At 42.1% G+C, this 20,504-nt stretch overlaps 2 protein-coding genes across 4 annotated transcripts; both read right to left on the bottom strand.

The window, feature by feature from the left end:
* Positions 1-326: 326 nt before the first annotated feature.
* On the bottom strand, positions 327-5,993 carry LOC115358084 (E3 ubiquitin-protein ligase RNF14-like). The gene is made up of 7 exons (XM_030049895.1): positions 5,832-5,993; positions 5,116-5,246; positions 4,211-4,909; positions 3,871-3,949; positions 2,877-3,095; positions 1,948-2,120; positions 327-793 (listed from the first exon to the last, which is right to left on the bottom strand). Exons 1-7 carry the CDS (start codon positions 5,983-5,985, stop codon positions 677-679), a joined length of 1,572 nt encoding a protein of 523 aa, XP_029905755.1. The 5' UTR covers positions 5,986-5,993; the 3' UTR covers positions 327-676.
* Positions 5,994-7,402: 1,409 nt separating this feature from the next.
* ankmy1 (ankyrin repeat and MYND domain containing 1) lies at positions 7,403-20,185 on the bottom strand. Of its 3 annotated transcripts, none has more exons than XM_030049795.1 (20): positions 19,904-20,185; positions 19,428-19,574; positions 19,067-19,264; positions 18,479-18,502; positions 17,836-18,092; positions 16,569-16,785; positions 15,990-16,166; positions 15,401-15,546; positions 14,433-15,000; positions 14,142-14,329; positions 13,793-13,964; positions 13,087-13,227; positions 12,788-12,946; positions 12,188-12,295; positions 11,816-11,947; positions 11,255-11,356; positions 10,692-10,857; positions 10,381-10,486; positions 9,389-9,543; positions 7,403-8,537 (listed from the first exon to the last, which is right to left on the bottom strand). In XM_030049795.1, the coding sequence occupies exons 1-20, from the start codon at positions 20,105-20,107 to the stop codon at positions 8,368-8,370; spliced, it is 3,537 nt and encodes a 1,178-aa protein (XP_029905655.1). In that variant the 5' UTR covers positions 20,108-20,185; the 3' UTR covers positions 7,403-8,367. The 3 variants fall into 3 exon arrangements, with proteins under 3 accessions (XP_029905655.1, XP_029905657.1, XP_029905656.1); XM_030049797.1 differs by lacking the exon at positions 19,904-20,185 and adding an exon at positions 19,857-19,883; XM_030049796.1 differs by lacking the exon at positions 18,479-18,502.
* Between the last annotated feature and the right edge of the window lie 319 nt (positions 20,186-20,504).

Here is a 20,504-nt window from a genome sequence, read left to right as displayed (position 1 = left end):
ATTAAGATAAATATTTTCTTGACTGAATATAAATCTCAGGTTACTGAACCCGAGTTCATGGTGCTCAACCACCCTTGTAATTTAGTGTCCTCTACTGGCCGTTAGGCAGTATGACGCACCGTGGGATTTTGTGAATGGGTCTATGGATTGATTCCATTGCTAGTTAGATGTTTATTGTATTGTTTTTAATTAGGGTGAAACTGATGAGGACGACCAAACACTTTTTTGTTTGTGCGTCTTTTGGTAAGGCTGTTAATCAGACACAATAATGCCATAACAGTATGCAAAAAGTGAAAAAAAAAAAAAAAAGTAAAATGAGATTACTGTAAGATAAGAATAATTTATTGTGTTGTCCATTACATTTACGGAAATAAAATTTGGTCTTTGGTATTCTGGCAACAGTAAAAAAAAAAGTAGGGTTAAAAGGCTGCAGAAATCAAGAAAGCACTGTGCTACTAAAGGCATTCGCTTTTTTTTTTTTTTTTTTTTTAACATTAGCTCTTACACCAGAAAACAACCATCACAAACGATTTCAGTGCTCTCACTGTATGAGGATAAACACGCAATCCATCCAGAGTGATTTCTGAGTGTGAGAGCTTCCATCAGATGCATATTTCAGAGGAAGCACTGCCTCCATGGCTGTGCTGGAGATCGGGGGATGAGAGGAGCAGGGGGATTAGTAAGAGTAAGAGCTGCAGGCAGTGTCGTGTGCGCCCGACAGTTTGGCGAGGCAGGCCCAGCAGAAACGCTGTCCACAGTGAGAGCATGTCATCATGTTACAGCCTCCGTCCTTCTGCAACGACACCACCACGCACACGTCAGCAAACTACACACATCTGTCTATAACACGACCTGTCAGCAATGAGTAGCAGTGTTTTTAAGTGAATTCTGTCATTGATAGCAGGCAACTTTGTAAGGTTATGATGTATGTTTGCATATTAGAGGTATAAGTATTGGGCTTAAAGTGATTTGCTACTCCATATGAGTGTAACAAATCGTCTGCATTCGACCTGTCTCCTCCTGTCTGAGTCAGCCTCTCCAAAATACAATCAAATTGATTTGGCCCACCACACAGTAAGAGTTCATGTTGCAACTCAAAGCTGAAAAAAAAAATTTTTTTTTGAATGATTCACAACACACATTCGTTGATTTCATGAGACACTGTTTTCCAGCCCTCTCGCTAACTGGTGGAACTACTTTTTTCTGTATTCATACGCAACAGCTCCCCTCAGCACTGCATGTTTGTTAACATGCCTGGCAGGTGACGCCGATGCATGGGGCTTCAGAAACAAAGCAGGTTCCATCAGTTTGCAAGCAAGAGGGTTGGAAAGAGTGCCGATACTGAATCCCAAACAAACGTGTGTTGTTGTGCATCCTAGTTTCAAACGTTTTTTTTTTTTTCCTTTTGGCTCACTGCTGGGCCAGGTCCACTTCATTCATTTTGAAGAACAGTCCCAGTAAACACTGGCTCTTGCAATAGGGAAGAAGTGGACAAGTCAAACTATTACACTCATGAAGTAGCAAGCACCAATATGAGTAAGAACCCAAACTATCATTTTAAAGAATATGTTTTTGTTACCATTAAATACAATGGTACCATTAAATACAATTTTACCATTACCATTAAATCCAACTTTATATCTACTGGATAAACACATGATAACATGAGACTACTCTAAAATGTGAAAAAGAAAAAAACACTGATATAAAAAGTTCACATTCATTGTATTCTGTTATTTAACATCAAAATTTGATCATTAGTTCAGTAACTTGATTCTAAGCATTTCATATCAGTTCATGTCAAAGTGAGACATTCATACTATTTATTTCTTTTCACAGTTGCATCAGTGGAATTTATAATCAATGCAATGAATGAGTCATTACACCCCTAGTGCATATACATGTGCTGTGTGTGTGTCTGTGTGTGTGTGTGTGCATTCGACTTGCCTCTATCTTGTAGAAGCAGCGAGGACAGTGTTTACTGTTGGTGGCCACCCAGTTCTCACTCAGACAGTCTGTGACCGTGGACCGCAGCCTGTGTCGGCCGTACCTGCTCTCCAACAAGCCCCGCCTCATCTTACTGCCGCGGGCGTAGTCGTCCCACAGAGCCATCAGGCCAGCTGAGAGAGAGAGAGAGAGAAAGAGAGAGTTTGGTGATATTAGTTTGCCAATAATGGTGTTTTATCAAATACCAAATATCAGCCAGCTATGTGATTCCAGCGCTCCCGTTCGATGTCAAATGTAAAATTCCCTGACTTTTCCATGATTTCCCAAAACTAAACTGCTGAATTTCCATGAACTACATAAAGATAACTTGCTGCTTGTCCCCTGACCAAAATTTGTTTGAACAAAAACTTCCTGATTTCTTTTGACTGCAGCTGACAAATTCCATGATGTTCTGTGACTTGACCTCGACGACATGTTTTTTCAAAGCTCTCGGACTTTCCCTGCCTGGAACAGGAACAGATTTTTCAAAACTCGATGACTTTCCAGAACTTCCATGACCCCCTGGGAACCCCGAGGTGCAGAGGTTCATTACTTACAGTCGGTAAAACCTGCAGTGATCACTATTGTCATTCATTTAATTATTCAGTAATGTTTTTGTCAAATGATGCATATATTAAATCAGAAATCAGGAATACCTTATTGATCCCTGAGGGGGAAAAAGGCCTGATGAACCCCAGGGTTTCCCTCATGCTGAATAAGTAGAGGGGTCCACCCTGCCTTAACCCCCTGAATTCTGTTTTTCCCTTACATTTCCCCTTATATTGTCCATGAAGAAATCTATCCGCATGCTGTTCAACCAACAAAGCATACACAGTGTACTGAGTAATGAAGCGGGACACAGATCACACACATGCAGCGGCCTCGCCTACCCTCCGTATCCGGTATGTCCACATAGCTTTCCTGTTGTGCTCCTTCTCCCTGTTTTTTCATGTTCTTGTTCCTCCATGCCTGGCAGTCATCCGCTCCATGGTAGGTCTTCCTGCACGCAACACAGAAGGCGAAGCCACACACCGAGCACAGCGCCGCCCTGCTGCCCGCCTCCAGGATGACAGCGCAACCACAGGAGCGCCGAGGACAGTAAACCACATCTGAGAGGAGAGGAGAGGAGAAATTCAGTGTAAAATTCCACGACTTCCAAGACTTTCCATGGCACTTTAATGAACTAATGATCATTTTTCATTCCTGATTTGTTACTGTTTAACAGGGGGATCAATGGGGTTTCCAATGGTTAGGCTTAAAACCACCTACTGTGATGCAATGAATGTGTGAAAAAAGTTGGAATATCTTACTGTAAAGTGACCCGTACTTAAATCTCCCTGATATTCCCTACAGAGAAAACATCAAGCTCCCTGACTTTCCCTGTGTGGATTAAACCTCCCTATACTCTGAGATGAGATGAGAAGATATAATTTGTAAAATTGTCATGCAACCCTCTGAACCAAGACAGGTAATACTATGTAAATGTATCTGTAGGCCTGCATGTGTGCATAGAGAGAGTTGTGGTACTGGATTTTTATACATATCATATAAGGTTTGCTATTGGGCATATGCAAAATGTTTTTCAAGATGTATGTTATTACTAATAACATACATGAAAGATGATGGGAAGAACTTGTTGATGTAAAATGTCTCTTGCAGAAATAACTAGGTAACAGTAAAAATGTACCTTATGAAATCACCTAAAAAATGTGTGTTTGAGGGAGGTGTTGTTGATTGTTAATATTTTTCGTCAGTTGCCAGTTATGGAGAAGACGCAGCAATATGCCATCCATTTTACAACCTGGCCAAACTGTCTCTCTGTATATCTCTTGTATTTTTTGTACATCTAAATACACAATCTGTGTCACATAAGAGAAAACACACCAGGCATGTGGTCCAGAGTCGACTGCAGCAGGAGGCGGTCATAGCGGCTGAACAGCTCCTCTCCTACCAGCCTCTTCACCTGTAAAAAGAGAGGAAGAGAAGGGGAGGAGAGTAAACACAGAGGTGGTAAGAAAAGAGAGCGGCCAGTTATTCTTAAGACAGATGCCAGAAATTTTGCTTGCAAATAAATACTGTTTTTGGAGGCCTGGCAAGAGTGATTTTTAACTATGCTGCAAATCAAGAGCTTGCTGGACAATATATCTGTCATCTTGAAGCCCCACAGTCATGACATTCAGAAAACAAACGATATATTGAGCAGAGAGACAGGCAGACGACACACCTGTGCAGGTGTAGGTGTGGCACTGCAGTCTGACTGAGGGCAGGAGACACTGCGGATATTGCCCTCCTCTATCTGGACTTTGCAGAACTGGGCCAGGCAGGGCTGGCAGTAGACGTGGTCACACTCACTCAGCTTCATACACTCCGAACCGGGCCAGGTCACAAAACACACACCGCAGTCGAAAAGCGTGGTGGAAAACACTTTCTGCTTCTGGGCTTCGTCGTAGACCAAGAGCTGGGACAGGAGGGTTTGTGCTCGGGTGGCTGGAAGACGAGAGAGTGCTCGGTCTTTCTCCTGACAAGAAATCTTAGGTGACAGAAGGTCTGGGAGAGAGGCAGCCTGGTCAGCCCCTGTTTGTCCACTTTGGCCTGATGAGACTGAGGAGTCTGCAGGAAGTGACAGAGACGGTGAAACATCCTCATCCTCATGTGGCTCTGAAACTGGAGGGCTCTGATCACTTGTGGATCCTGGCGCTTCACTGTGTTGCTCACTCTTCGTCTCTGAAACGGAGGAATTTTGTTTATCCTGGTCAGACTCGGAGTTTAGGCTGTTGTGTTCATCGGAGGGGAGCTCCAGCAGAGAGTGGATGTCCAGAAAGCTGAGGGCCTCTTCTCTGAGGAACTGCACCCAGGAGAAAAGCACCACAGTGCCTCCAGTGGCCTGGTACAGATCAACTAGATGAGCACTCAGTGTAGACAGCTATGGGAGAGAGAGAATCAACATATTTATTCAGCATCTTTCTCAGTGTCTCTCTGTTATTCAGTCCATTCCTAATTTACTTTATCCACCTTTTGCCACCTGTCAGGTATTTGCAAATGTTCATGGTTGACCTGTCAGGTAATATAATTGAGCAAATTAATAAAGCACACCCATGTTTACACCCACACACACACCTCTGTGCATACCTGTGTATGTGTTAGCCAGCTGCAGGTAAGAGTGAAGGAGGGAGGGGAGGAGGAGGGATAGTCCTCAGGGAGTTCAAAGGTCAGAAGCAGAGGTGGAAGAAATGATATCTCATACTGCCTCAGCCCGTCACCTGGGGGAAAACATCAACTTTAAGACACAACACGATCAAAGTTCATGACACAGTAAAAAAAAAAAATATTCATGTTTTAAAAGGGGGCTTATCTATCTTGTGCTGTTAAGGGACTGGATTAGTTAGAGTCCAGACCAGCTGCACAGGATTATCATCTCACTGTAACACGCAAGCATAAGAGTTAAACAGCAAGATAAAAAATTTCCAAAATTCTAAATGAAAATTACAAGTGAGACTTAAAATTTAGCAAAGCCACTTTTTATATGTTGCTCCCCAGGACCATTGGACTCTTCCTATTTCATTTTCAAATACAATTTCCAGTTTCAACACGTTTCGAGCCGACATCTTGTTTTAATATTAACAATTTAACCATTTAGATTTACTGTTTTCAAATTAGTTTACATACATTAAATACATTTTGAACATTGTAGCAGGCAACTGTTTTCAATCTGATTATTAGATTATTTATTAATTTCAAAACGTTTGGAGGGTAAACTCCAAATCAACAGTGTTCCTTCAAAGTCACTTAACATTTCTATTCATGGCACTGACATGGTAAATGTTTCATGTGATTTGGTGTTTTACCCTCTCTCAGAGCCACACAGAAGTCCTTTGGCAGCTCTACAGACACTCGGATTTCTCCGTCACACTTCGGCTCTTCCCGGACGAACTCGTCGGGACTAAAAATACTGTGAAGGACCAGCAGCTCATCTTCCTGCTCCTGCAGGTCCGCACTCATACCTCTGTCCTCTGCCCCAGAATAACCCTGCCTAGTCCTGAACCTCCCTCACGATGACTTGTTTTAACGAAACTGGTCTTCAGTGTCGGTTGATGCTTTGTTTTACAGCTGGAATTTACTTTCGTTTTGAAAGTCCACGTCTCGAGCTGCAGCTCTTTATGCCTTTTAAAAGAAAGCAGTCCACTTTGGTCCGTCGAAATGTCTCTGCGTGCTGTCCAATGCCAGTCTGTAATGACAGTCTGTGTTATAGTACTGCCTCTTCAGTCAGTGGACATCCCGCCTGTGTGCCACTGGCCTGATGCAAGACAGGGGACATGCAGAGCAACCACCGCCTGTAGAGTTGTTGTCATGACAAGGTAAAAACAAGCCGGGCAACTCCTCCCTGCATTAGTCACACCATGAACTCTGTGAGATAAACACAAGTGGCATGTGTGGCAGTGAATTGATCATATTTGTCTGTGAGTTAGGACAAACATGTATTTTTAAATTTGTTGCTGATTTGGGCCCAGTACTGAATTTTTTTCCCCCCAATTGTCCACAGTGGATGTAGGGAAATAAAAGTGGTGAAACTGAAATATATGAATAGTGTTTAAGCATTCTCTGCATGCGATTACTCTCAGTGAATTACATTGTTGTGATTCAAAGTGACTGAGGACCCCCAGGGTTTTGAGGTTATGCAGTTTGTATTTTTAATTGTTTATTATTCTGCTATGGTGGAGAGACACAGGAAACACAGGGAAGAGATGGCATGCAGCAAAGAACCCGGGCTGGAACTGAACCATACCAGTCTCAGCATGTGTGTATGCGTTCTACACAGTGGTGGTAAAAGTACTGTTACTTTTTACTGCAGTAGAAGTAGAAGTACGGCTGTAAAAATCTGATGACGTAAAAGTAAAAAGAAGTTCATTTAAAATGCACAGAGAGTCAAAGTGACTGAGTTACTTTTTCAAAATAGGGACTACAAACTACATTCTTTCAAAGGGGCATTACGCTAAACTTAAGTGAGGACTCTGTAGACTCAACTGACAAATGTCCACAGGGTTCTCTTCATAAGGCCAGCTCAGTGATATTACTCAGCTTTTTCCACATTCCAGTTGAGTCTAAATGGTCCTCGCTTCCATCCACCATCTGCAGTTTTTCACTGTGCAGCTTTTATTGTGAAATGTGTGGAAATGACAAAAAGTAGAACCAACAAAGCAGCCAGAGTCATCTTCTCATCTTTGCTGGCTGAGCTTTTATTGTGAAAGGTTCCACAATCTGTCATTTGTTCATTTGTCCCAAGTAATTCTCAAGCAAAAAAAAAAAAAATGCACTGTAGTAAAAAGTAAAATTACTGACTTTAAAAATACACAATAGATAGATAGATAGATACTTTATTCATCCCGAAGGAAATTCCCAGATCATCAATAAGCTCAAGTACAGTACCATGTGTAAATGTAATTAGTTACTTCCACCTGTGTGCAGTTTGCAGTTTTTAATATAGTCAGCTTCCTGTTTACACAGTGCAACAAATGTGATACATCATATTTGAGCTACAAAGTACAAAAATTTTAACATGCAAGAAACTGTTGATCCTCCAAACCAAGTGCAACCTTCCAGTACAAAACTGACTATTTACAGTATAAAAACATGATTTTGGTTAAAAACATTCAGTTGGACAAAACCTGTTAAAAAATTCTACAAGGCACTTGACCTTAGGTGACACACTGGCCCATCACAATAACTGTGGAGCTTTATTAAAGCCCTCTCACCAGATCAGGAACGATATTATTACACGACCAGTCGAAAAGAGAGTGGGCAGACAGGTGACAGCAGAAGTACCAACTTATAAATGAAGGGTGTTTTCAGGATGTGGAAAGAATGATGGGATGATCAATGTCTATAGTGTGAAACAGAAGTCCACAGTTGTAAATCTCAAATCATCCTGACTAAATTTGGGATATTAAAGTCAGCAATAGACAGTAAAATCAGTACCAGTTGTTCTCTTCGTTTGCCAGCTACATCACATTTGTGTTATTCTTACTCAGAACTTATTTGGTTCTACTTCAGCTGCATGTAATGAATGCATGAACAAGACATTTTTCAGGCAGGCGGGTTTCAGAAGGAAAGCCAATGGATCCAGTTGTATCGCCTGAATCCACAACCGCTGATCAATGTAAACGTTTCCAGACGTTATTTCTCAGAAAGAACCCTAAATGAGAGCAAACACGTCTGGCCTGAGAGGCTAGAGCTGTAGTTATTTTGATTTGAAGTTGTATCAGAATTTTGACCCTTTTTATTTTTAATTAAATTAACAGTATCCATGCAATTAATTAAGGCAATCGGTGGTTGTTGTAGTTAAGAAGTTCCTAGACATGTGAAGTCGTGGTTTATAAGAATCAGTCAGTTAGAACTGTAGGTTTCCTTCAGGTTGGGATGGCTTTCCGAGACCTTCTGTGCCGTGCCGTGCCATTCGGAGATCTTTTGTGCCGTGCTTCTCCGTGCCGTGCTCAAGGGCCTGGGGGTTCTTTGAGATTTCAACCTGGCACTCAGTTGGGTGCCAGGTTCCCTTGCTGAAGAGAAAGCAATGTGTCCATTGTTTATGGCAAATATAAGATATACATATAAGATTTAGGTAGGAACACACTCCAAAATCTAACCAGAACATGTACTCTATAAGGGGATCCTGCAACATGAGTATGAAGTGTCTACCATGTTTTGTTCTTATTTGGCTCATGTGAATGTGCCTACATACACACACACATGCACACACAAACAAACCAAGATGCCACTGTGACACCACAATGTCACTGTGTACCATGGTGGCGAGATATAATAAATTTTCTGTCTCAGCAGTGGTTTTCTGCAGCATCTAAGACCTCACAGAGACAGTACATATCATAAATTGAAAACACCATCAAGAAGTTATTGCACAGAGTCCCTTTAATAATAGCTTTTGGGGTGATGTTTCTGTTGGTTGTTTGGGGGCAGTGGTGGACAGTAATGAAGTACTTTTACTTGAAAACTGTCCTAAAGTTGTTGTTGTTGTTTTTTTTTTAACTCATTGCCTTTACTCTACTGCATTTCAAAGACAAAGACTTTGGACTCCACAATGTTTCTATGAAGGCTGTCGTTACTCGTTACTTTTAATCATAACTTTGAAGTCAGCTGCTATGATCCTTTTGTTGCGAAAATGTACTTTTGAATGCTTAAGTATTTTTAAAAGCAAATACTCCAGTACTTAAGCTCAAGTAAAACAGTGTGACTCAGCAACTTTCACTTGTAGTGGAGCAATGTTTGACTAGGAGTATCTATACTTTGACTCAATAATGGGGTTGTGCACTTTGTCCACCGCTGGTTGGGAGCTGATGTTGTTTGGGTTTGTTGGGCTTTTAGTGCTGGTTAGGGAGCTTGTGTTTCCCACCTGACACGCGAATGCACTCGTCCTTGTGCCGCTCCTCCCATGCCTGCAGCTTGCAGGCCGTGGAGCAGTAATACACCTGGTGGCAGCGGCTGCAGGCTGTCAGCACCACAGACACAGAGCGACCACACTGATAGCAGTACTTAAACAATGGCCTTCTGGGAAAGTCTCACACAGGCACACACACACACACACACACACACACACACACAAAAGTAAACAAGCTATTAAAGAGGCATTACACCCACAATACATCTGAAACGGATTATGTTTCAGCCTTCAGTGTAACTGAATCTCATAGAAAGAAGTCCATTGTGGTTTTAAATATCAATAATAGCAAAAATACTTGTGGTTTCAAAAAAGATGTGATAATGGTATTTAATGTATAAAATCTAAATCAGAGGCTTTATTTTTAGGAACACTATTCTTCCTTAAAGCTTTTGGCCTTGCTGTTTTTGAAATTACTTTATTAGGATGCATTTAATTTGGAAGTCAAATTGAATCTCCTGAACTCCAAGTAACTAAAGCAAACTGTTTTGGGAGAACGACTGAAAAAGAAAGCTAACTTTATTTCTCTTGGGAAGCCAAAAATAAGACTTATAAAGACCTTTTAATGGTACTGGAATTAATATAAGACTAATTTAAAAACATAAAAACTGAACATATGAAGGCCCAAAAATGATGATATGACATGATATCCAGCTGTGTTAAAGCTGATAATGAAAACAAAACACATTTGGCTTATTGCTATACAGCTGAATCTCTCAGCCAGAACGGCTTAGAATAAGGGCAACAGTTTGGATTTGTAAATCCTGCACTCACAAGTGCACAAGTTACAAGTGCAACAAATAATAAAACAAAAAGTAAAGAGGGACATTTAATTGTTTAAGTTTGTCTACAGGTGTATTTGTGCACATACAGTACGTATACATCCATACATACATATATATAATGTACAGTGTGCGTGCATGTGTATACATGTCTGTATTATGTACCTTTGTGTTTCTGTCACATGTGGTAGGGTTTTAGAGCCGGGGATCCCATCCTTTGGAGGAATGGCTCCTGCCCCCGTATACACAAAGCTGCCTGAACTGCTGGTACCTGTTGTGAACACACAGCGACAAAACCACACTCATGGACCTGTGTCATTATGTTTTATACCCATATTCACAAACAAACACAAACAAGAGCCAGATTATGTCACTTTCTTCAACACACACTCTGACAAACAGTAAAATGACATGCTCTCTCCCACACACAGGACACCCACAGTACGATGTCTCACACGAACTCAGACAGTACTGACTGTGCGGTTCCAGGTGCTGCTGTTTCTCTAGCCTCTCTCTCTCCCTTTGGACAGCAGCCTGCCTCAGCAGATCTCCCATCATGCTCAGCAGCCGACGCCGTGCATTGAATATTTCCCTTTCCCGCATGCTCAGAGCGTGGAAGGGAGTGTTGGCAATACGTGAGTCCTGGATGGACAGAAAGATAAAACAGACGTGAAAAATATAATGATTAAATGTCTTGAAACATTTTCTATGTTTCTCCATGTATATGCTTGTGTTCATGCAGATGTTCATGTAGTATATTTGTGTATAAGTGTGGCTATGATTACGCATGTAGGTTTATGTATATAGGCCTTCATTTATGCATTTTATACTTATGACCTCACGCTGAAGTACAAAAGTTGCACTCAAACTGTGGGTGATTTCAGGTTTCTCTAAATTCTCTTTAGATGTCTAAACAAGTTGGAATTACCTTACAAAATTGTCTGTATGTATCTTGATAGATGCATGTGCATGCCCATTGCATGTGCACTGATATATTTATGTATGTGTGTCCTTTATACACAGTATGTCTGTATGTTACCTGTTTGAAGGCATAGTGAGCGTAATCAACCACGGTGCCAAGAACCTCCCCCACCATAACTGGCATCAGCATGTCGGCACCAGCCTTAACTAACATATCCAACTGCAGAAAACACACACACACACACACACACAGAATGACACATTTATGACTTTACAGTTTTGACATACAGTATTACTTGACTTGTGCTGAAACACCCACCGACTTTTTTGCTACTGAATTATAGTACAGCTGCGAGCCAAATATTATCTTGCCCAAAGGCACCTGACAAAGGACAGTATTGGTCTCCATTTTTTCCTCATTTAAATAGAGGTTATTTGATTTAAACTGAATTCAGCTGCAGGTACCAAAAACCTAGGATCAGTTGTGTTGTTGGTAGAGAAATGATAGTAGGTGTTTCATGTTCTGAATGTGTGTTTAGTGACCGTAAATTTCCCCACCACATTATACACTTGGGACCCATAATACATTTTCATTCACATAAAGTATATGGTTTTTTGTTTGTGCATATGTGTGTGTGTGTGTGTGTGTGTGTGTGTGTGTGTGTCCGTGCGCCTGTACCAGCTTAGTTTTGTTGTGTGGATGTCCACCTGAGTGGTAGTTGATGTTGGCGAGGGCACAGAGGGCGCTGCCTACCCCGCGGCTCAGGGGGAGGTTGGGGTCTGCACCTCCTTTTAACAGCTCCTTTACAGCCTAAGTAGGGATATCCAAGACAGAAATTTTTTTTGTATGTGTGTAGTTGACATTAGGGTTAAGGTTAGAATGAGGTCTAGGTTAAGTTTAGAGTAAAGGTTTGGGTAAGACATGCGTGGGTTATGATTGAGATTGGGGAAAGGCTGTAGAAGGTTGTAAATAATGACTAGAAGTCAATATAATGTCCTCACAAAGACAGAAATACAAAAATGTGTGTGTGTGTGTGTGTGTGTGTATTACCAGGTCATTGCCACTAGCAATAGCCAGAGAAAGCGGAGAGTGTCCACTCCAGAGGAGGTCTGTGCTGGCTCCGTGAGACAGCAGGAGGGCTACCACCTCACTGGCATGCTGCAGTCCCAACATGCAGACACACAAGCAGGGCAGTCAGTTAAATAGATCCCACTGTGTTATGTGAAAACCTCTACATTTTTTTTTTTTTTTTTTTGCTTGAATTGAAACATTGCATGCTGCTTTACATACATGCTTCACAGCTTTGAAAAAAATAGCACACTGTTGTCAATCAGAAGGTAAAAGATGTTTCTCAGTTCTTTGGATTTCAATCCAGACCATTCATCCCATTTTAGAGATATGTAATACATATTTTCAGCCAAAGTATTCGTTTTAGATTTAGTAATTTCAAAGAAAAGAAAATAATTTTGTACAATGTACACAGTTAACCTGCATTCTTTGGCATTCTGTGACACAGTTTAAGTACAACCAATAATAAAAAATGTTATGGTGTGTGCAATATTCTGTCCATTTGAACAGTCACTTTATATCACGTTTCACAGGGGGATAGTATGTATGGATATATGGGCTTGTGTGTATGTGTGTACTCACAATGTAGTCACTGTCCCTCTGGCAGGCCACGTGCAGGGCTGTCCTGCCCCCCTCCACAGGGGCTTTGCTGGAGGGCAAGCTGAACGTGGTAGTGGGGCCCTGGGATTTCGGGGCCGCTCTCTTGTTGTTGCCCCGCATTACTTGCATCTCTGCTGCAATCTGTAGAGAGTGGCAGAGGTGTTGCCACAATACTAAAACATTTTCCTAACAGCCCAGGTATTGCAATGGTACTAACTAATAAGGACTCAACAGACAGGAAATAGACAATGAAGACAACAAAAAGACAAGAGCACACACACCTTATCCTGTTCATAGATCTCGTCCTGGTCGTTTGCCTGTGTGTCGGGGTCGCTGAGAGCATGCAGCAGGAGCTCTGTGATTCTGGGACCAGCTGGACCAGGCAACCCTGCAGCTATGTGCAGGGGGTACAGGCCTTTCTTCTGCAGGAAAACACACAAAACCAATGGATTTACGACCAGTGGAGAGGAGTTTGTGCAAGAAAGACAGGTGTACTAGTCCGTAACAAAAATAAGGCAACTAAAATTACTTTATTCCCAAGCTGATTTAAGTGCTTGTGGACGATGCATTTAAAGTCCATTAAAAAGTCTGTGTATGTGTGTGTGTGATTTACAGTAATAATTCAGCAGCACACTACGGTTAAGGTGTTGAACAGACAGCGACTCTTTTGGCTTCAAATAACTGCAGCTCTCTGTCTCATTAATGAAACCTAAAGAATGTAAGGTCATATAACGTTTATTTTAACTATCCACAGCCTTGCTATCTGTTTGACATGCTGATGTATGGGCTGAGCTGAGAAATATGGCCTATATGTTTGTGATGAGGCACTGGGCACTGCAGACAACCTGGGCATTTGACTTTTGACAAAACTCTTTATGAACACATGTTCCTTTGTGGAAATAATAACTAGCTTCACTAGCTCCACACCCCTTACTGTGCTTTCTTGGGTCAGGGTGCACAGAAGGTTTTGGGGGAGTTGTTTGTTACCTCAGGTGGGAGGGGGATGTCGGTGCGAGCTCCACACAGAACCAATCTTCGAACGGCTTCAGTGTCAGCGGCCTTGACTGCGAGAAACAGGACAGGCATGGGGACCCTGGATGCATTCGGGTCTGCTCCACGATCCAACAACAGCTTCAGAGTGTTCCAACGAGCACGGTGCCTACATACATGCAAATACACACACAGGTGGACACAATGACAAAACCAATATATACCTAAGAAATGTCTTAGATCAGATCTGAGCAGAGCAAAATGGAGCAGAACAGGAGAGTACAGAAAACAGCAGAACAGAGGACAAGACCGAGTTGGACTGGGTGGGACAAGGCAGGGCACTCACTCAATTTTCATGGCAGCCATTTTGCAGACAGTCTCCTGTGTGTCGGTGTGTTGGGGAATCCCTGTGCGACTCAGTCCTTCTGCCGAGCGCTGCATCGCTTCCTCTGTGACCAGGATGTGGAAGCTTTCCACGGAGTGGTTAGAGTCAAAGCTTGGAGTGAGGCTACCTTCCTCCGGTGTATGCTGGTGCTATCAGACATACAGACAGGCAGATGAGCAGACAGCAGAGTGTCTTCAAAGAGCTGCATGTTAGTCAAACCATGTATGACACGGGGACTTCTGTGCTCTATACCTGAGGGGTTCCTGCTGCTTTAGCTCCACCCTCCTTCCACGGCACACTGCCCAGTGGGATGTCACCGTCAAACACCTGAATGAAACGCTCCTCGCCTCCTCCCTCCACTCTCTCTATATCCTCTGTCTTATCTACATCCTCTTCTGCTGCTTCAGTCTCTTTACCTTCACCAAGCTCAATTTCAGTCTCCACCTTTCCTGTCTTAACTTCTCTCTCCTGCTCGATTTCCTCCATCTCTTGCACTTTTCCCCCTCTCTCTGGCTCCTTTTCCTCTCCTTCCTCCAGTTCACCATCTTCCTCATCTCTCTCATCCTCCTCTCCACGTTGAGAGTCTGCAGAGGTCTCTGGTCGATCCACTTTTCCCTCTCTCTCTGCCTCCTTTTCCTCCCCTTCCTCCTGTTCACCATCTTCCTCATCTCTCTCATCCTCCTCTCCACATTGAGAGTCTGCAGAGGTCTCTGGTCGATCCAGCAGATCACTGTGGAGGTCAGTGGAGAAGCCATGGTCGCTGTCATCAGACACCATGCTTCTGTGGCTTGCAATCTGTTCTGTGAGTTCTTCTGTTGTCCTGATAAGATACACTTAAGTTGATACATAAACTCCACATATCTAGACATGTTTTAGAAACACCATTCATTACTGGTGAAATATTCTACTGTAGTAAGTGCTAAATCTTTCCAAATTTCTTTCTTACAATTAAAAACTCAATTTCTCACGTTTTTTAATACATTAAACACAAATATTTAAGTGATGAACAATGTCCTAAAACCTTAAACCATATATTGAGATTGTATTGGCAGGCTCGTAGCCATTCATATTTGGCATTTAAAAAGCAGTTCATGTCATCAGTTCAAGTGTGAGAGATGCCAGCTGAATATTACAGCAAATATTACAGCAAATTAGAAGATGCTGTGTTTCTGCAGGACATTGACATTATGTGACAGAGGTAACAACAGCTACATCCCTACTGGTCAGAGAAGGGAGTCTGGTTGGTCTGGTTGCTCAGGGCTGTGTCACTGCTCTGAGGTCTGCTGTTAGCCCTGGTTGTGTCTGTACTGAAGTCCACTGCGCTGATATCAGGACTGCTGCCACATGTTGACTGAGCTTTCAAAGGCTGACAACACATTACAAGGTGAAGGGCAGAAAAATCATGACTGAATCAGGTGTTGCCATTGTACAAAGGCAAGTTTTAGATTTAGATTTATTAAATTTTATTATGCATATATACTGCTTAGAAGAAAGTGTGTGTGTAATTTTTGTATAAAAGGCATATAATATACTTGAAGATGCATTGAAGAAGCATTTATATCCTATAGAATCACATCTGTACCACTACTAGCCTTGCTCCACACTCCAAAAGAGTGTGCAAAATATTCTTTAAAATATGGCCTATATATAAACTTGATTCATTTAAAATACTCAGCCTGTACAGAAATATTTTATGTGTGAAGTAAATTTCTAGAGGTAGGTTTAACTTCTGATTTAGAGGGCAGGACTTAGAGGGCAGGTTGTAAGACCACTTATGTGCAGAGGGTCTGCATTAAGTAGAAGTCCTACCAGTGTTTCGGGTAGTGGTTCAAGTTGGATCTCCTCGGCTACAGTGGTGTGCAGAGACTGGATAGGGTAGTAGAGGACAAGACACACAGCCAGGGCGGACATGCCTTCACAATTCAACTTGTCAATATCGGCACCCCTGTCCAGCAACAGGTGTATTACATCATTGTGGCAGTTAACCTGACAGACAGAAATAACAGTCAGGAGGACAGGGAGACCGACATGTGGAGGTAAAGACACAAGATAGACATAAAAGTATAAAAACAGAGGCAGATGGAATGATAAATGTTAGTCAACATCAAAAAAAACATCTGAATAAATCATGGAGGTTGGTGTAGTGGTGACAGTTTTAAATTTTAAGTCGCTCTCTTAAAGGTACGCACATGAAATATTAGTTATGATTATCTTTTGCTCTCATGTCTTTATGTTAAACTACATATGAGGCAAGAACTTGTGGTCAACTGTTGGGACTTTGTGGGTCTAAAATATATTTAATTGTTAACAAATAATGCTGAAAGAAAAACTTAAAGAGTAAATGAATGAATATATAAATAGAACAAGTGAATGGCTGAAATGTATTACTGTGGCAGCGATGAGGGCAGTGTGTCCCCGTGTGTCTGCTACATCAGGGTGGACCAAGCCGGTGCGGAGGCTCTGGGAGACGGCCTGCCGCTCCCCCAGGGAGGCCTGCTGGATCAGCAGCTCCGAGCTGATTTCTAATGGGCCTTTAGTCCCAAAGCCGTCCCTGCTCAGGGACAGAACCGCAGCCACGTCCCAGCCCACACTGAGTGCCTGCAGTCTGAGAGAGGAGACACACACACTCAGACAGCATATTTACATGGAGATACAATCACACACATACATTAAAAACATACACCTTAGCACATACAATTGAGGCACGAAGGTCTGACTGTAGGAGAGCTTATTCATGCACACAAACTCACAGACAGACAATTTTATTGCAACAATTTCATGAGCTACATGAAATCTCATTATTTTTAATTGTGTGACATGAGTCAAGTTGGTATGCCTCCCTGTCTGTCTGGGTCCATGTCTTACAGGGACTGGACATATTTTTAGTAATTGGATGCCATAACATGTCTGTAGCTATTTCACAACTCTAATGCACTTTTCATGGCCAATATTTGTCGGTGTCTGTGTGAAGCAATTTGTTTCTTTTTTGTTTACTAATTGATTTGAATGTTCCAGACCTCCCTCTGGCCTCAGCTGCACTATCACTGGGGACTTAATTAGTTAGGGAAGTGTTTGAGTTATTTTTGTTTCAAGGCATAGCTGAATCCACAACAACTCACTTGACATCAAAACACTTGAAAAGAGGATTACATACTGTCCATGACATTTCCAAACCTATTAAGATACGTAATATTTAAGGGTGCATGAGTATGGATAACATTATAATACAAGGATACAAGGATACAAGGAAGTTTATTTGTCATTATACAACAGGTTGAATAATGAAATTAAAGTGTGGTTCCCTCTTGATCGTCATTATCCTGTTACTCTGCCTATGATAATGACTGTTAGTCTTGAAGATTATGAAAATAATGCTATCTTGCATGAACTTTTGGCATCTTACATCAACACTTTGACCATTTTCACTCATAACATGAAATTAAATGTTTCATTATTACTGATACATAAAAATTATTCCACTATTATTCATTTTAGAATCAAAATTTATGACATGCAAATTTTCACAACTTTTCCATGCCTGGGAAACACAAATTATGAATTAAATGACTTTTCCAGATTTTCCCACTCGTAGGGAACTCTGTAACAACAAGCTGCATTTGTGTGCATACAGCACATCTCTGTCTGTGTGTCTGACCTGTGTGTGTGTATGTGAGCCTGCATGCGGGGCAGCAGGGGCAGGGTGGACAGTGGGTCTCGGTCATAGCCTTGGTACAGACTAGAGTTGGGCTCCCACAGCTCGCCGTGGAAGTGCTGATCCAGCTCTTTTCTTCGGCCGGGGGGCAGCGGCAGGTGGTCGCCGTCTGTGGAGTAAATCTCCATGTCAGGAGGGAGGATAAAACCCTCGTCTGACTGCAGATCTCTGTAGGGGCTCAGCAGGGGGTCTGTTTCCACCTGAGGGGGGTTGATTAAGTGATACATTAACTGCCTTTTGGCTGATTGAATGAGTGAATGATTGGATCTATCTGTGAAAACAGAACAACATGTAAAAGGATATAAAACATTACTGTTAAGCTCTTTTTAGTCATGTTGAGGATGTTTTGTAATTTTTTCTGTTGTAAGGAGAATGTAGCAAAGGATAAGCCCTGCCAGGGGTGTTTTGTACGAATATCATGAGTTAGATTACTGAGCTAATTAACCTCAGAAAACTACTGAAAAGTGGCTATTTTGGTCCTCCATGCTATAACTGACTGCTAAAAACAGCCTGTAGCATGTCCCTATGATTTGTTATGAGTAAACTTGATAAATTCATGTAATTGATAATGATAGAGGAAGCTCACCTGAGACTGTGGAATATATTCTGTCTGAAGAGGAGAGGAGAGAAAAGGAGGACAAAAGGATTAAGGATCCTTGACAAATGTGCCAATATCTGACTCAGATCACCCTCAGTCATATCGAAAACACAATCTTGATGTATTTTTGTTTTCTAGCAATTCAAATATGTACTATTTTATATCACCTTGCTTCTGTCAGAACTAGAAACCACATTAATGTGTCTGGAACATGCCAACAGTGTCCAGACGTGGCTGAAGGTAAAGTTGTGTATGGCTAGTTGTAACTCAGCTTGTGGTTGATTTACTAAACACTATATATCTAAACGGTTATAAGGGGTCCTGAAAGTTTCAAGTGATTCAGACTTTACTTCCCAGAACATTTTGTATTTTGTTAATGTTATCCCGTAATGCCTTTTGGTCAGCAGTGTTTTATACAAGATGTATTCTTAGCTGAGTAAAAGGAACTTAATATCTTTTCACTGTAGTCTACAGCACAATAAAGCTCTCCACTGTGAAACCAGGTACAAATGAATACTTTAAAAAGCTTATTCTTGGTTGGAAGTAGTAGCTCGGCCTACGTTGCTCAGCATGTACCTGAGTCAGGGGGTCTCTGATGATTGCAGCTGAATCCATATAGGCAGCGTATTCAGGGAAGTTGTTCAGGCTAAACCCCCATTCTATGGAGGTGCAGAGCCTCAGCAGACGCTCCCTGTGCCACAGACCCACATCCTGACGTCCATCTGGGTAACTAACCACACCAGGACCAAACCTCTGATCAGCATGATACAGACCCTAGAGAGGGGAAGATACAAGTTCAGTGACTGGATCATCACTGCCATTCAACACATAAGCTGCCTTTTAGACCACCAGTGATGTATTTGTCCGACCATCCATCTGTCCATCCATCCAAATGAGAATATGAGAATATCCATAGACATCCATCCATCTAGTTTACCTGAAACATGGTCCCATCGGGGAGCAGCTGCAGTCCGTATCCCTCTTTCCTGTTGAGGTAGAACTTGCCTGTGAACTTGTGTCCTGTGGGCCAGCAGTGCACTCCTTCACCATGCCTGTAGTCTTTATAGAAGGAGCCCTTGTAGTACTAAATGATACACAGAGAAACAGAAACAGAGGGGGGAGAAAGTCAGCGGCGCTTTATCTCGCATAGGATAGGATGACAAATAAACTAAAAACTTGATTTGATTAGTTTGATATATGCTTTAGTAGCTTATTAGTTTAGTATTGTATGCAATTGTTTTCACACAGACATAGCAAACTAGCCTAGAAACTTTCTTGTGTGTGTGTTTCTGCAGAGGGGAAAGTTGCCAAAAACACAGCTGAACTGATCTGAGCGTAGAAAATGATGCTAATAAAGCTAACTTACAACACTCATTGCGCTGTCTGGCTCTATTCTTGCTCGTTTCTCTTTACCTCTCCGTTTGCCCAGGTGTATTTTCCTTTGCCGTGTTTCAAACCACTGACAAAGTCTCCCTCATATCTGGACCCGTCGGGCCACTCCTGCACGCCGAGGCCTTGCCGCTTCTCTTGCCCGAGATGAGCTCCTGTGTAGCCGCGGTGGAGTTTGCCTTCCCCCGGCCGCCCACCTGCCGCAACACCTGGACAGGTCGACAGCATTTTAACCGAGGCGTGTCCTCCCTACGAGTGACTACATCTATCACTACTGGTACACAAAATAAACGCACGAATGGCAGTGGTTTTGGGGGGAAGAAACCCGGAGCTGTCGGAGAGTAAGCTAACTTTTCAGTTTATCTTTACTCTCCTGTCAGTGCTGGTTGTCATGACAACGGTGGAATCAAGTGCGGGCGCAGCAGAGGAGCGCTATCACGCATGCGCTGAAGAACGAGCATTATTATTGTTAGGCGTTATTCTGTTGTTATCTGTTTCATTGTTGTGTTGAACGAACGAGTTGTAAGCGTATTTTGTATTGCTAAGTTAAAGGATTTTTTTTTGTCGTTTCAAAGCAATAAAACTTCGGCTGTAATAGCTGCAAGCCGTGTCTGTTTAAACAGGG

The sequence above is a fragment of the Myripristis murdjan genome, chromosome 4 (assembly GCF_902150065.1).
Source record: "Myripristis murdjan chromosome 4, fMyrMur1.1, whole genome shotgun sequence".
In the NCBI taxonomy this organism is placed as follows: domain Eukaryota; kingdom Metazoa; phylum Chordata; class Actinopteri; order Holocentriformes; family Holocentridae; genus Myripristis; species Myripristis murdjan.
The sequence above is the reverse complement of the archived record's forward strand: the minus strand, read 5'-3'. Positions and strand labels throughout refer to the sequence as shown.